The sequence below is a fragment of the Oncorhynchus mykiss genome, chromosome 7, assembly GCF_013265735.2.
Source record: "Oncorhynchus mykiss isolate Arlee chromosome 7, USDA_OmykA_1.1, whole genome shotgun sequence".
NCBI classification, from domain to species: Eukaryota; Metazoa; Chordata; class Actinopteri; order Salmoniformes; family Salmonidae; genus Oncorhynchus; species Oncorhynchus mykiss.
In genome coordinates, this window is record NC_048571.1 from 89,945,117 (window position 1) to 89,959,405 (window position 14,289).

The window sequence follows — 14,289 nt, forward strand, 5'->3', positions numbered from 1 at the left end:
AAAACCCTGGATGGGAGACCACATGAACAGCTGTAGACAGGAAGTGGTTAAAACCCTGGATGGAAAACCAAATGGACAGCTGTAGACAGGAAGTGCTGCCCAGACTGTCGTTTTTTTTTTTTTTTTTCTGATACTGGATATAATGTTGAAGACCTGACGTTGTTTCAAAGGTACAAATTCAACATATTTCATACAAGGTTTGTCTATGTTGAAAATTGGTTACAATTATAACATGATCCCGTCTTTAAAATGTCACCCTCAAAACAACAGATTCCAAGTTACATTTACAAACGATGTTGATTCAACAGGTTTGTGCCCAGTGGGTAGTGGTTAGAAACATGTGTATTGTAATACTATGCATCAATCAGAAAGAGGTTCATACTGATTTTATTTTCACTAGAAAATAACAGTGTTATTTTACTTCATGAATTTGTTATTTAAATGGTTTGATTTATTACATGGTTACAGTGCCCATATTATTAAATGAATGGTAACAGCTAAACGAGTCTTTTCAAACAGAACTAGGTTAGTCAGAAACAATGAAAGATTTCAGAAATGTGCTGTAGGCCTAAGTGACCGTGATAAAGTCTGAAGTACAATACAGGCCGGAAAGAGAAAAACTACAAGAACCACATTTCCCCCACCGGTTGCACATGCGCAACATAATTTCCAAAGACGAAACGGCATAATAAGGAAATATTTCTCTCGTCTCGTTTTCCAATCCCTGGCTGTATCAGTGGTCATTGTTATTCAACATAATTATAACAACTTTTGGAACCAATTTAGAAGAATGTTGTGACAGCGAGAAAATGAGCAGTCATTGGCTCTGCAACGCAACTGTGAAATCAGCTTGACTCACCTGTTACACATCATAACCGCTCTTTGGTCTATTAGTTGACGCTAAAATATTTTATTCGAATGCTTTGATATCTTCACAAATGCAACGTTAGATTGTGGTTGTCCGATATCATTCTGTTAGTCATATATCCAACAGCTAGCAGAACAGAAAGAGATCAGATCATTGTAATGCAGCCCACAGCGCTTCCTTCCATGCGCACGTCGAATACGCACTCACAACATTCGACCACTACGTCATTTTACCGTAGTCTACTTTCGCCGCGCATTAGTTGTGATTAAACTTTTTTATTTTCAGTATCTAACATTTACATTTTATTTAACTTTTTTTATAATAGTGGTGCATGGAGACTATATAAAATGTAAGGAATGTGTGCATTCGTTTTCATGCTCCTTATTTACAATGTCCACTGGGCAAGCCACCTCATTTCAACATGAACATTTGGGTAATATTTGGTTGCGATTTGATCAATGAGATTTCAACCTTTATTCACCCACTGAAAAAGACAGCCAGAAGTTTGTTGAATTCCCAACTAGACTTTCAACCATCTAAAAGTACAAACAAATTCCAAAGGAAAAACAATGTTGATTTTTGGTTTTAGTTGTCATCTGAATGATGGGAGCTGGCTGGTAGGAGCGTTGGGCCATTAACCCTCGAGCTGATAAGGTACAAATCTGTCGTTCTGCCCCTGAGCAAGGCAGTTAACCCACTGCTTCCCTGAGCAAGCCAGTAACCCACTGTTCCCCTGAACAAGGCAGTTAACCCACTGTTCCCCTGAACAAGGCAGTTAACCCACTGTTCCCCTGAGCAAGGCAGTTAACCCACTGTTCCCCTGAGCAAGGCAGTAACCCACTGTTCCCCTGAGCAAGGCAGTAATCCACTGTTCCCCTGAGCAAGGCAGTTAACCCACTGTTCCCCTGAGCAAGGCAGTTAACCCACTGTTCCCCTGAGCAAGTCAGTAACCCACTGTTCCCCTGAACAAGGCAGTTAACCCACTGTTCCCCTGAACAAGGCAGTTAACCCACTGTTCCCCTGAACAAGGCAGTTAACCCACTGTTCCCCTGAGCAAGGCAGTAACCCACTGTTCCCCTGAACAAGGCAGTTAACCCACTGTTCCCCTGAGCAAGGCAGTAACCCACTGTTCCCCTGAGCAAAAAGGTTAACCCACTGTTCCCCTGAACAAGGCAGTTAACCGACTGTTCCCCTGAGCAAGGCAGTAACCCACTGTTCCCCATAACAAGGCAGTTAACCCACTGTTCCCCTGAGCAAGGCAGTAACCCACTGTTCCCCTGAACAAGGCAGTTAACCCACTGTTCCCCTGAGCAAGGCAGTAACCCACTGTTCCCCTGAGCAAGGCAGTTAATCCACTGTTCCCCTGAACACGGCAGTTAACCCACTGTTCCCCTGAGCAAGGCAGTTAACCCACTGTTCCCCTGAACAAGGCAGTTAACCCACTGTTCCCCTGAGCAAGGCAGTTAACCCACTGTTCCCCTGAACAAGGCAGTTAACCCACTGTTCCCCTGAACAAGGCAGTTAACCCACTGTTCCCCTGAGCAAGGCAGTAACCCACTGTTCCCCATAACAAGGCAGTTAACCCACTGTTCCCCTGAGCAAGGCAGTAACCCACTGTTCCCCTGAACAAGGCAGTTAACCCACTGTTCCCCTGAGCAAGGCAGTTAACCCACTGTTCCCCTGAACAAGGCAGTTAACCCACTGTTCCCCTGAACAAGGCAGTTAACCCACTGTTCCCCTGAGCAAGGCAGTAACCCACTGTTCCCCATAACAAGGCAGTTAACCCACTGTTCCCCTGAGCAACGCAGTAACCCACTGTTCCCCTGAACAAGGCAGTTAACCCACTGTTCCCCTGAGCACTGAAGACGTGGATGTCGATTAAAGCAGCCCCCCCACACCTTTAATGCGGAAGACACATTTCAGTTGAATGCATTCAGTTGTATAACATATCTTACAAACTAATGTAACAGTATTTATTCAACCTTACAATGAGAAACGTAACTTTAGGCTATTTACCGGTCACATACACATATTTAGCAGATGCTGTTGCTGGTGTTGCGAAATGCTTGTGTTCAGAGCTCCAACAGTGCAGTAGTATTTTAACAATTTACAACAATACACACATCTAAAAGTAAAATAAAGGAATTAAGAAATATATAAATATCAATACGCAATGTCAGAGTGGCGTTGACTAAAATACAGAAGAATAGAATACAATATATACTCAGCAAAAAAAGAAACGTCCTCTCACTGTCAACTGTGTTTATTTTCAGCAAAATAAACATGTGTAAATATTTGTATGAACATAACAAGATTCAACAAGTGAGACATAAACTGAACACGTTCCACAGACATGTGACTAACATAAATTGAATAATGTGTCCCTGAACAAAGAGGAGGAGGAGGGGGGGGGGTTAAATCAAATGCAACAGTCAGTATCTGGTGTGGCCACCAGCTGCATTAAGTACTGCAGTGCATATCCTCCTCATGGACTGCACCAGATTTGCCCGTTCTTGCTGTGAGATGTTACCTCACTCTTCCACCAAGGCACATGCAAGTTCCCTGACATTTCTGGCGGGAATGGCCTTAGCCCTCACCGTCTAATCCAACAGGTCCCAGACATGCTCAATGGGATTGAGATCCGGGCTCTTCGCTGGCCATGGCAGAACACTGACATTCCTGTCTTGTAGGAAATCACAAACAGAACGAGCAGTATGGCTGGTGGCATTGTCATGCTGGAGGTTCATGTCAGGATGAGCCTGCAGGAAGGGTACCACATGAGGAAGGAGGATGTCTTCCCTGTAACGAACAGCGTTGAGATTGCCTGCAATGACAACAAGCTCAGTCCGATGATGCTGTTACACACCGCCCCAGACCATGACGGACCCTCCACCTCCAAATCAATCCTGCCTCAGAGTACAGGCCTCGGTGTAACGCTCATTCCTTCGACGATAAATGAGAATCCGACAATCACCCCTGGTGAAACAAAACCACAACTCGTCAGTGAAGAGTGTACCTGTCCTTCAGGTGTGATGTTCAGATTTACCAATCCTGTGCAGGTGTTGTTACACGTGGTCTGCCACTGTGAGGATGATCAGCTGTCCATCCTGTCTCCCTGTAGCACTGTCTTAGGCATCTCACAGTACGGACATTGCAATTTTTTCCCCTGGCCACATCTGCAGTCCTCATGCCTCCTTGCAGCATGCCTAAGGCATGTTCACACAGATGAGCAGGGACCCTAGGCATCTTTCTTTTGGTGTTTTTCAGAGTCAGTAGAAAGGCCTCTTTAGTGTCCTAAGTTTTCATAACTGTGACCTTAATTGCCTACCATCTGTAAGCTGTTAGTGTCTTAACGACCGGTCCACAGGTGCATGTTCATTAATTGTTTATGGTTCATTGAACAAGCATGGGAAACAGTGTTTAAACCCTTTACAATAAAGATCTGTGAAGTTATTTGGATTTTTACAAATGATCTTTGAAAGACAGGGTCCTGAAAAAGGGATGTTTCTTTTTTTGCTGGGTTTAGTATCGTTAGTGTATGTGGTTTACATATGAGATGAGTAAATCAGTTTGTCAACATTATTTAGACATTATTAAAGTCCCCAGTGATTCCATGTCTATGTATATAGGGCAGCAGCCTCTACGGTGCAGGGTTGAGTAACCGGGTGGTACCTGGCTAGTGATGACTGTTTAACAGTCTGATGGCCTTGTAATAGAAGCTGTTTTTCAGTCTCTCGGTCCCAGCTTTGATGCACCTGTACTGACCTCGCCTTCTGGATGATAGCGGGGTGAACAAGCCATGGCTCGGGTGGTTGAAGTTCTTGATGATCTTTTCGGCCTTCCTGTGACATCGGGTGCTGTAGGTGTCCTGGATGGCAGGTAGCTTGCCCACTGTGACCAACCCTCTGGAGAACCCTGCAGTTGTGGGCGGTGCAGTTTGAGTTTATTTTATTTTTACAGGGACAGTGCACATTAATCAACGTTTCAGTAAAAGTGCCGGTTTTAGCCAGCTGGCTAATTTTCAACCGCAGTCCCTGGGCAGGTTATTAAAAACAATTACAATATAGACAATCATTGAGCAGTGAGCACACGGAGAGCAACATAGGACAAGCAAGACATGGCATACAGACAGAGCAACATAGAACAAGACAGACGTAGCATACAGACAGAGCAACATAGGACAAGACAGACGTAGCATACAGACAGAGCAACATAGGACAAGACAGACGTAGCATACAGACAGAGCAACATAGGACAAGACAGACGTAGCATACAGACAGAGCAACATAGGACAAGACAGACGTAGCAAACAGACAGAGCAACAGGACAAGACAGACGTAGCAAACAGACAGAGCAACATAGGACAAGACAGCCGTAGCATACAGACAGAGCAACATAGGACAAGACAGACGTAGCATACAGACAGAGCAACATAGGACAAGACAGACGTAGCATACAGACAGAGCAACATAGGACAAGACAGACGTAGCATACAGACAGAGCAACATAGGACAAGACAGACGTAGCATACAGACAGAGCAACATAGGACAAGACAGACGTAGCATACAGACAGAGCAACATAGGACAAGACAGACGTAGCATACAGACAGAGCAACATAGGACAAGACAGACGTAGCATACAGACAGAGCAACATAGGATAAGACAGACGTAGCATACAGACAGAGCAACATAGGATAAGCAAGACGTAGCATACAGACAGAGCAACATTGAACAAAAAGCAGCAAGACAAAATTCATAAAAGCAACAAAGTGTTTCCACACCTCACAAGCTACAGACAACAGACAACATGGAAAGCGGCCATACACAGTTAGGGATTATGATCACAAATCTGATTGACCTTTAGCCATGTCTTCATGCATCTTGTGAAAGTGTGATATGTGGTGCAGTTGTGTGTCTGATGGCAGTGTATTCCAGATATGGGAAGCTCTCACAGAGAAAACAGATTTACTAAAGGTGCTTTTCCTTTTAAGGGAACTATACAGTCACCTCTCATGGCAGACCTTGTGGATCTGCTGCTATATGTTTGGGTTTTCTGTTTAACAAACATACTGAGTGGAAGGGGAGCCAGGCCATTTAGGATCTTGAATACAAGACATGCGTCGGTGTATTGCACAATATTTTCCCAACTCAGGAGCTCATGCTTTCTGAGGATGTAACAGTGATGATGGCTATTGGGCTCTCTATCAAGCACTTTGAGAGCCTGTTTGTAGACAGACTGAATGGGTTTTAATGTTGTACAGCAAGCTTGGGCCCAACTAGTCAAGCAGTATGTTAAGTGGGGAAGTATCATAGATTTGAAGTACAGTTTTGCTACCTCTGTAGTCAAACAATTTCGCATAAATCGGAAATTAGCTAGGTTGAATTTGGTTATCTGAATGACCTTTTTCACATGCTTTTTAAAAGAGAGGTTGGAATCAAGTATGATGCCAAGGTACTTAAAATCAGATACCACCTGGAGCTTCTCCCCTGGCTCATAGACATCTGGTTCAGTAGCATCTGTTGCCCTCTTTGTGAAGAACATGCAAACTGTTTTTTTCACATTGAGATGCAAACACGTGTCACTGAGCCACTTTGTAACCTGGACCATTACAGTAGTGAGTTCTTGTGCAGCTTGTAGTTTGCTCTTTGCATGCACATAAATCACTGTATCATCTGCATACATTTGAACTTCAGACCCAGTACAGACAGAAGGCAGATCATTAATGTACAGGCTGAACAGGAGGGGCTAAGAGTCATAGCTAAGAGTGGGTGACAGCTCATTGCTCACTCTGTCACACTGAGTTCTGCCTTCAAGGTATGATTTCATCCATCTCAAGGCATCGGGGGAAAAGTTGAACTTGGACAATTTTGTGATGAGAATCTCATAGTAAACATTATCAAAAGCCTTCCTTAGGTCCAGAAACACAGCCCCGACAACGCCCCCTTTGTCCATCTTGAACTTCACATTTTCCAGAAGAACGCAATTGGCCGTTTCTGTGCTGTACCAGGTGGTGATACAGCCCAACAGGATGCGCTCAATTGTGCATCTGTAAAAGTTTGTGAGGGTTTTAGGTGACAAGTCAGAATTTCTTCAGCCTCCTGAGGTTGAAGAGGTGTAGTTGCGCCTACTTCACCAAACTGTCTGTGTGGGTGGACCATTTCAGGCCAAAAATAAGATCAAGGACATCAACCACCCGAGCCATTTCAGATCGTCACTGAGGTACTTTCCCCCTCCTCCACTGCTTTCCCGTTGATGTGAATAGGGGCGTGCTTGGATAGTTTCATCTGAGCCACCGGCTTAATCCTATTCTTTAACTATGATTTTTGGTTGTGATGGAGACGTGAATCCAACATGTAAATGATTTCTTTCTAGACAAACGAATAAAAGCCAGACTAAGTCAGCGGCACAGATGGAACTATCCAAGCAGAAGATACAACTCCTTCAAATGTTGATATTTGGTTGCGTTGACAAGCAAACACACAATTCAATATCCAGTTTGTCTACAATTTGATAAAGAATAGGACTAAATCAAATCAAAGTTTAAATGAAGTTTGATTTGATCATATTCTTTAACTTGTATTTTTGGTTGAGATGGAGACCTGAATCCAACATAGTAATGATTCACCTGTAGATTCCATTTGAAATCAACCAGAGCTAGAAACCCCCTGGGCCTATATGTACTGTCTATGTTCAGTTGAACCCTGGGTTGAATTGAAACAATAGCTGTTGATCACTTCCCTAATGCTGTATAGGCCTAAATAGCATCATTGAGGATATATGACTTATAAAGTATGGTTCCATTTCATTTACTCTGTTATAAATCTTTTTAAATGGCTTCTATAGCAACACTGAATATATTTATCTCAATAATCAATCATCATAATCATTCCCAGGATAGAACATTGGTAGCATTCAGTGACAAATCTGAAATCTGGGCTTGGCAAAAACCCTGGATGACAGAACACATCAATAGCTGTAGGTAGATCAGCTCTCCAGTAGGAGGTGCTGCCCAGACTATTGTTAATTTGTTGATACTGGATGTAACGTTGAACATCTGACATTATTTCAAAGGTACAAATTCAACATACTTTATACAAGGTTTGTCTATGTTGAAAATTGGTCACCATGAAGACATAATCCTGTGGTTTAAATTTCACCCTCAAAACAAGTTTTTAAGTATACATTGAAAAATGATGTTGAAACAATGTTGATTCAACCAGTCTGTGCCCAGTGGGTGGGCTACCGTGAGGAGTCAACAGATCCTTTGGCTCCCATAGCCTCAAACCTGTGACATTGTCAAAATGTAATGAAATCCAGTCCCAGGTTGGGGCTATTGCTCCCTGGGCTAGTGTGCAGTGTGCAGATTGAAAAGCATCATCTATCAATATGCAAATACCATGCTTCCAGTGACAACAGAGAGTGATCTGGTATCTGTGGTAATTAATCAGGAGATGTTCTACCTTCTACCCCTCCACCCTCCTCCCAGCCAAACACACTAGGCCAGCTGCATGGCTCCACCCTCCTCCCAGCCAAACACACTAGGCCAGCTGCATGGCTCTACCCACCTCCCAGCCAATCACACTAGGCCAGCTGCATGTCTCCACCCACCTCCCAGCCAATCACACTAGGCCAGCTGCATGGCTCCACCCTCCTCCCAGCCAATCACACTAGGCCAGCTGCATGGCTCCACCCTCCTCCCAGCCAATCACACTAGGCCAGCTGCATGGCTCCACCCTCCTCCCAGCCAAACACACAAGACCAGCTGCATGGCTCCACCCTCCTCCCAGCCAAACAAACAAGACCATCTGCATGACTCCAGAGGTTTATAGATCTAGTAATTGCACCTCTTCCTCTCTGATAATGACACTGGAGGAGGTGGCCATTTTACGGCCTCCTAACCAAATGTGCTATTGTGTGTTTTTTCGCATTACTTGTAACTTGTTTTGTACATAATGCTTCTGCCACAGTCTCTTATGACCAAAAAGAGATTCTGGATATCAGAACAGTGATTACTCACCTCATACTGGACAACGTTTTTTTTCTTTAACGAGTCGGACACAAAGGATTTTACTTCAGTGCCCAACAAGACACAAATTGCCGTGATTCGCATGAGAAAGAGAAGGAGATATCGGGAATGTAGGTCGGGGTGCCTTGTAAGGATCCTGCGGCAAGTGGGTAATCTGCCTCTACCATCTGTCCTATTAGCCAATGTACAATCATTGTATAACAAACTAGACAAACTATGATCATGAATATTCTACCAACGGGACATTAAAATATTTTATATGTTTTATATGTTTATATGTTGTATGTTTCACTGAGTGGTGGCTGAACAACGACATGAATAACATACAACTGGCTGGGTTTACGCTGCATCGGCAAGATAGAACAGCTGCCTCTGTTAAGACAAGGGGTGGCAGTCTGTGTATATTTGTAAACAACAGCTGGTGCACAAAATAGAATAGTAAGGAAGTCTCAAGGTTTTGCGCGCCTGAGGTAGAGTATCTCATGATAAGCTTTAGACCACACTATTTACCAAGAGAGTTTTCATCTATAGTATTCGTAGCTGTCTATTTACTACCTAACCGATGCTGGCACTAAGACCGCACTCAGTGAGCTGTATACGGCCATAAGCAAACAGGAAGAAGTTCATCCAGAGGCGGCACTCCTATTGGCCGGGGACTTTAATGCAGGGAAACTTAAATCAGTTTAACCTAAATTATAATGTTACATGTGCACCTAGAGGGAAAAAAAACTAACTCTGAACCACCTGTACTCCACACACAGAGATGTGTACAAAGTTCTCCCTCGCCCTCCATTTGGCAAATCTGACCATAATTCTATCCTCCTGATTCCTGTTTAAAAGCCAAATCTAAAGCAGGAAGCACCAATGACTCCATCAATAAAGAAGTGGTCAGATGACGCAGATGCTAAACTACAGGCCTGTTTTGCTAGCACAGACTGGATTATGATCCGGGATTCTTCCCGATGGCATTGAAGAGTACACCACATCAGTCACAGGCTTCATCAATAAGTGCATTGATGATGTCGTCCCCACAGTGACCGTACGTACATACCCCAACCAGAAGCCATGGATTACAGGCAAAATCCCCACTGGGCTAAAGGGTAGACTCTAACCCGGAAGATGATAAGAAATCCCTCTATGCCCTTCGATGAACCATCAAACAGGCAAAGCGTTGAAACAGGACTAAGATTGAATAATACAAAGCCAGCCACCCTAGTCATAGACTGTTCTCTCTGCTACCGCACGGCAAGCGGTACCGGAGCGCCAAGTCTAGTCATAGACTGTTCTCTCTGCTACCGCACGGCAAGCGGTACCAGAGCGCCAAGTCTAGTCATAGACTGTTCTCTCTGCTACCGCACGGCAAGCGGTACCAGAGCGCCAAGTCTAGTCATAGACTGTTCTCTCTGCTACCGCACGGCAAGCGGTACCGGAGCGCCAAGTCTAGTCATAGACTGTTCTCTCTGCTACCGCACGGCAAGCGGTACCGGAGCGCCAAGTCTAGTCATAGACTGTTCTCTCTGCTACCGCACGGCAAGCGGTACCGGAGCGCCAAGTCTAGTCATAGACTGTTCTCTCTGCTACCGCACGGCAAGCGGTACCGGAGCACCAAGTCTAGTCATAGACTGTTCTCTCTGCTACCGCACGGCAAGCGGTACCAGAGCGCCAAGTCTAGGTCAAAAAGGCTTCTTAACAGCTTCTACCACCAAGCAATAAGAATCCTGAACAGCTAATCAAATGGCTACCCGGACTATTTGCATTGATGATGTAAATCTGAATCTGCCTATTCATTGGCTAGGGGTCCTCTGATGATGTAATACTGGATCCACCTGCTCATTTGCTGGTGGTCCTCATCAAGGTGTTTAGGGAGATGAAACATTCAGAACATTGCCGATTTAAATGTCATGAATAAAGAGCTATATTTACTCCCTATTCTAAATGACAGATACGTATACAGAGTACATGAAAAGAGCTATATTTACTCCCTATTCTACATGACAGATACGTATACAGAGTACATGAAAAGAGCTGTCATGTAGAATAGGGAGTAAATATAGCTCTATTAATGTACTCTGAATAACTATCTGTCATGTAGAATAGGGAGTAAATATAGCTCTATTCACGTACTCTGTATAACTATCTGTTATCGGATCTTGGAATAAGCTTATGGGTGTGGCTTGACCTTTTTTGGCCGTATGCCCATATATGGTACTAAGTAACACTAAATATTTTATGATATGGCTGGAAAGCCAAGATCCCCAGCTTTCAAAATACACTCTTTGTTCACAGGTAAGGGCTACCATTCTCATTTTAGAAAACATTTAGTAAAACATGTATACTCTATCAAGGTCCTCTATTTAGGGGAGCAAACATTTAATTTAACCCTTGTGTTGTCTTAAGGGTCTAAAATGATCCACCACTATGTTTAACAGCAGAGAAAACCCCCTAAATTATATATTTTTTTGATGACTTTTCCCAGAGTTACCACAACATTATAAAAAGTGAAACAACGCCTTTGTTCATATTTCCATGAAAGCTGTACACCACCATGGTACAAAGATTGTTTTAGGGTCATTCTAGACCCGGCAATTATAAAATGATTTACACACCACAAAAAAACACTAAGACACACACACACACACACGCACACGCACACACACACAATGTGAAACAGATTATTTGTGCTATTGATTGATCTCAGACAAAACTAAAATGTTCTTGTGCATGTGCAGCATCTCCCCCCCACACATGACTCAAGTTCACAGACAAAATTAAAACAATTTCAGACAAAATAAACATTTCTTGAAAGCATTTCTTGAATGCAGTCAGAGGCTATAAAGATGCTGCAGATGACAGTCCCCCAGTTCTCTCTTTTCTGAAGTCATGAGGGCACGTTTCAGTGCCCAACAAGTCGTAGATCTGATTTTATCAGATGTCCAGGAAGAACAAGAGAACAATGATTTAGAAGAGGAGGAGGTATCTGAAGAAGAAGATGGGGAAGAATACAACCGAGAGCACAATGCATCATCTTCAGAAGAAGAAGAAATCCCCCAAGCTGAAAGAGAGATAAATAACATGGTCCTTCTCACCAAATGACAAGCAGGGCAGGATGGCAGCACAAAATGTCAAAAGGAAAACCCCAGGGCCCACCAGACATGCCGTTACCCAGGACATCGCCTCAACATTCTACATGTTCATCACACCAGCCATCGAAAAAATCACCCTGGAGATTACAAATTTGGAGGGTTTCCGTATACATGGAGACAACTGGAAAAGGATGGATGAGATTGACCTGTGTGCCTACATAGGGCTGCTAATCTTAGCGGGTGTGTATAGGTCCCGAGGCGAGGCTACATGTAGTCTCTGGGACACAGAGAGTGGAAGGGTGTTTTCCGTGCCATGATGCCACTGGAAGTCTTTCACACTTTCTCAAGAACGCTACGATTTGCTAACCGTGAGTCAAGGCCTGCAAGACGTGTGAGAGACAAACTGGTGGCCATAGGAGAGGTCTGGGAGAAGTGGGTGGAGCCATAGGAGAGGTCTGGGGGAAGTGGGTGGAGCGTCTGCCATACCTCTACAACCCTGGGCCTGAAGTAACAGTGGATGAGCACCTGGTTCACTTCAGAGGTCATTAAAACTAGTTTTTCAACCACTCCACAAATTTCTTGTTAACAAACTATAGTTTTGGCAAGTTGGTTTGGCAATCTACTTTGTGCATGACACAAGTAATTTTTCCAACAACTGTTAACAGACAGATAATTTCACTTATAATTCACTGTATCACAATTCCAGTGGGTCAGAAGTTTACATACACTAAGGTGACTGAATTTAAACAGCTTTAGAAGCTTCTGATAGGCTAATTGACATCATTTGAGTAAATTAGGGGTGTACCTGTGGATGTATTTCAAGGCCTACTTATGGGTGTGGCCTGTTTCCTTCTCTGGTCAGTATGGGTGTGGCCTGTTCCCTTCTCTGGTCAGTAGAGTGTGGCCTGTTTCCTTCTTTGGTCAGTATGGGTGTGGCCTGTTTCCTTCTCTGGTCAGTATGGGTGTGGTCTGTTCCCTTCTCTGGTCAGTAGAGTGTGGCCTGTTTCCTTCTTTGGTCAGTATGGGTGTGGCCTGTTCCCTTCTCTGGTCAGTAGAGTGTGGCTGGCCTGTTTCCTTCTTTGGTCAGTATGGGTGTGGCCTGTTCCCTCTCTGGTCAGTATGGGTGTGGCCTGTTCCCTTCTCAGTTTTATTTTATTTTTTTATTTAACCAGGCAAGTCAGTTAAGAACAAATTCTTATTTTCAATGACGGCCTAGGAACAGTGGGTTAACTAACTGCCTGTTCAGGAGCAGAACGACAGATTTGTACCTTGTCACCTCGGGGGTTTGAACTCGCAACTAGTCCAACACTCTAACCACTAGGCTACCCTGCCGCCCCCTTCTCTGGTCAGTAGGGTGTGACCTGTTCCCTTCTCTGGTCAGTAGGGTGTGGCCTGTTCCCTCTCTGGTCAGTATGGGTGTGGCCTGTTCCCTCTCTGGTCAGTATGGGTGTGGCCTGTTCCCTTCTATGGTCATGATGGGTGTGGCCTGTTCCATTATATGGTCATTATGGGTGTGGCCTGTTTTACATGTCTTTTAAAGATGGAAAGAGCACGTAAGCTTCTACCATGTGGCTGAATATGAATGTGCTCAATTATATTGGTCATAGATGCACGTGAATATCACATGTGGTTTACTTGTTCATTAATTAACTGGTACAGCCTGCTTCAGGGTTGGCATTTGGGCAAATCACCTGTGGAAGAATGTCCTCAGCTCATGATAGAAAACAAATGAGAGAAAATAGACCACACAGTTCGAGCCTTTTCAACACTCCAATCCGTTATGTAGCCGATGTCAGAGATTGATACAGGGAGGAGGACGTTGCTACATTGTAAACGTGGGTACTGCTCGTCACATCCCGCAAAGGGTTAAATGGCTTTCTGTCCTCAGAGCGGTAGCGGTAATCGGTGGATAGATCTCGTAGCGCAGAGCTGGTGTACTACGACGACGTCTCGCTACAACCGACAATCACTCAACTTCTCCAGTCACCCGGTAACAAACAATGGCGGAGCCACGGGATAACCTTACACTGAACATGAGTGTGACAGCGCTCGATCTACCATTTGACGCGTGAGGAGAGAAGCAGCGCTACGGGGAGATGGAGCAGCCGAACCCAGTAACGGAGAACCCCAGCAAGGCGACGGAGTACCTTACGGAACTCAACAAGATCATAGACACCCAACAGGAGCTGCTGGAGATGCAGAGGGTTCGTATCGAGGACTTGGAACAGCAAGTAACGGATTTATGTTCTGAGAACGCCTGTTTGAAAGACCAACGCAAAGGGAACCGGGCCACCTGCCGCCTCCAACAG

The 14,289-nt window shown here is 44.3% G+C and overlaps 1 protein-coding gene across 2 annotated transcripts in view; it reads right to left on the reverse strand.

Moving 5' to 3' along the window:
- hdac11 (histone deacetylase 11) overlaps nucleotides 1-1,072 on the reverse strand; it is a 59,617-nt gene extending 58,545 nt beyond the window's left edge. For both annotated transcript variants that reach the window (XM_036984363.1, XM_036984361.1), the window contains exon 1: nucleotides 860-1,072. In XM_036984363.1, coding sequence (XP_036840258.1) covers nucleotides 860-873 — 14 coding nt within the window. In that variant the 5' untranslated portion in view covers nucleotides 874-1,072. The remainder of the gene's footprint in view (nucleotides 1-859) is intronic.
- Nucleotides 1,073-14,289: the final 13,217 nt, after the last annotated feature.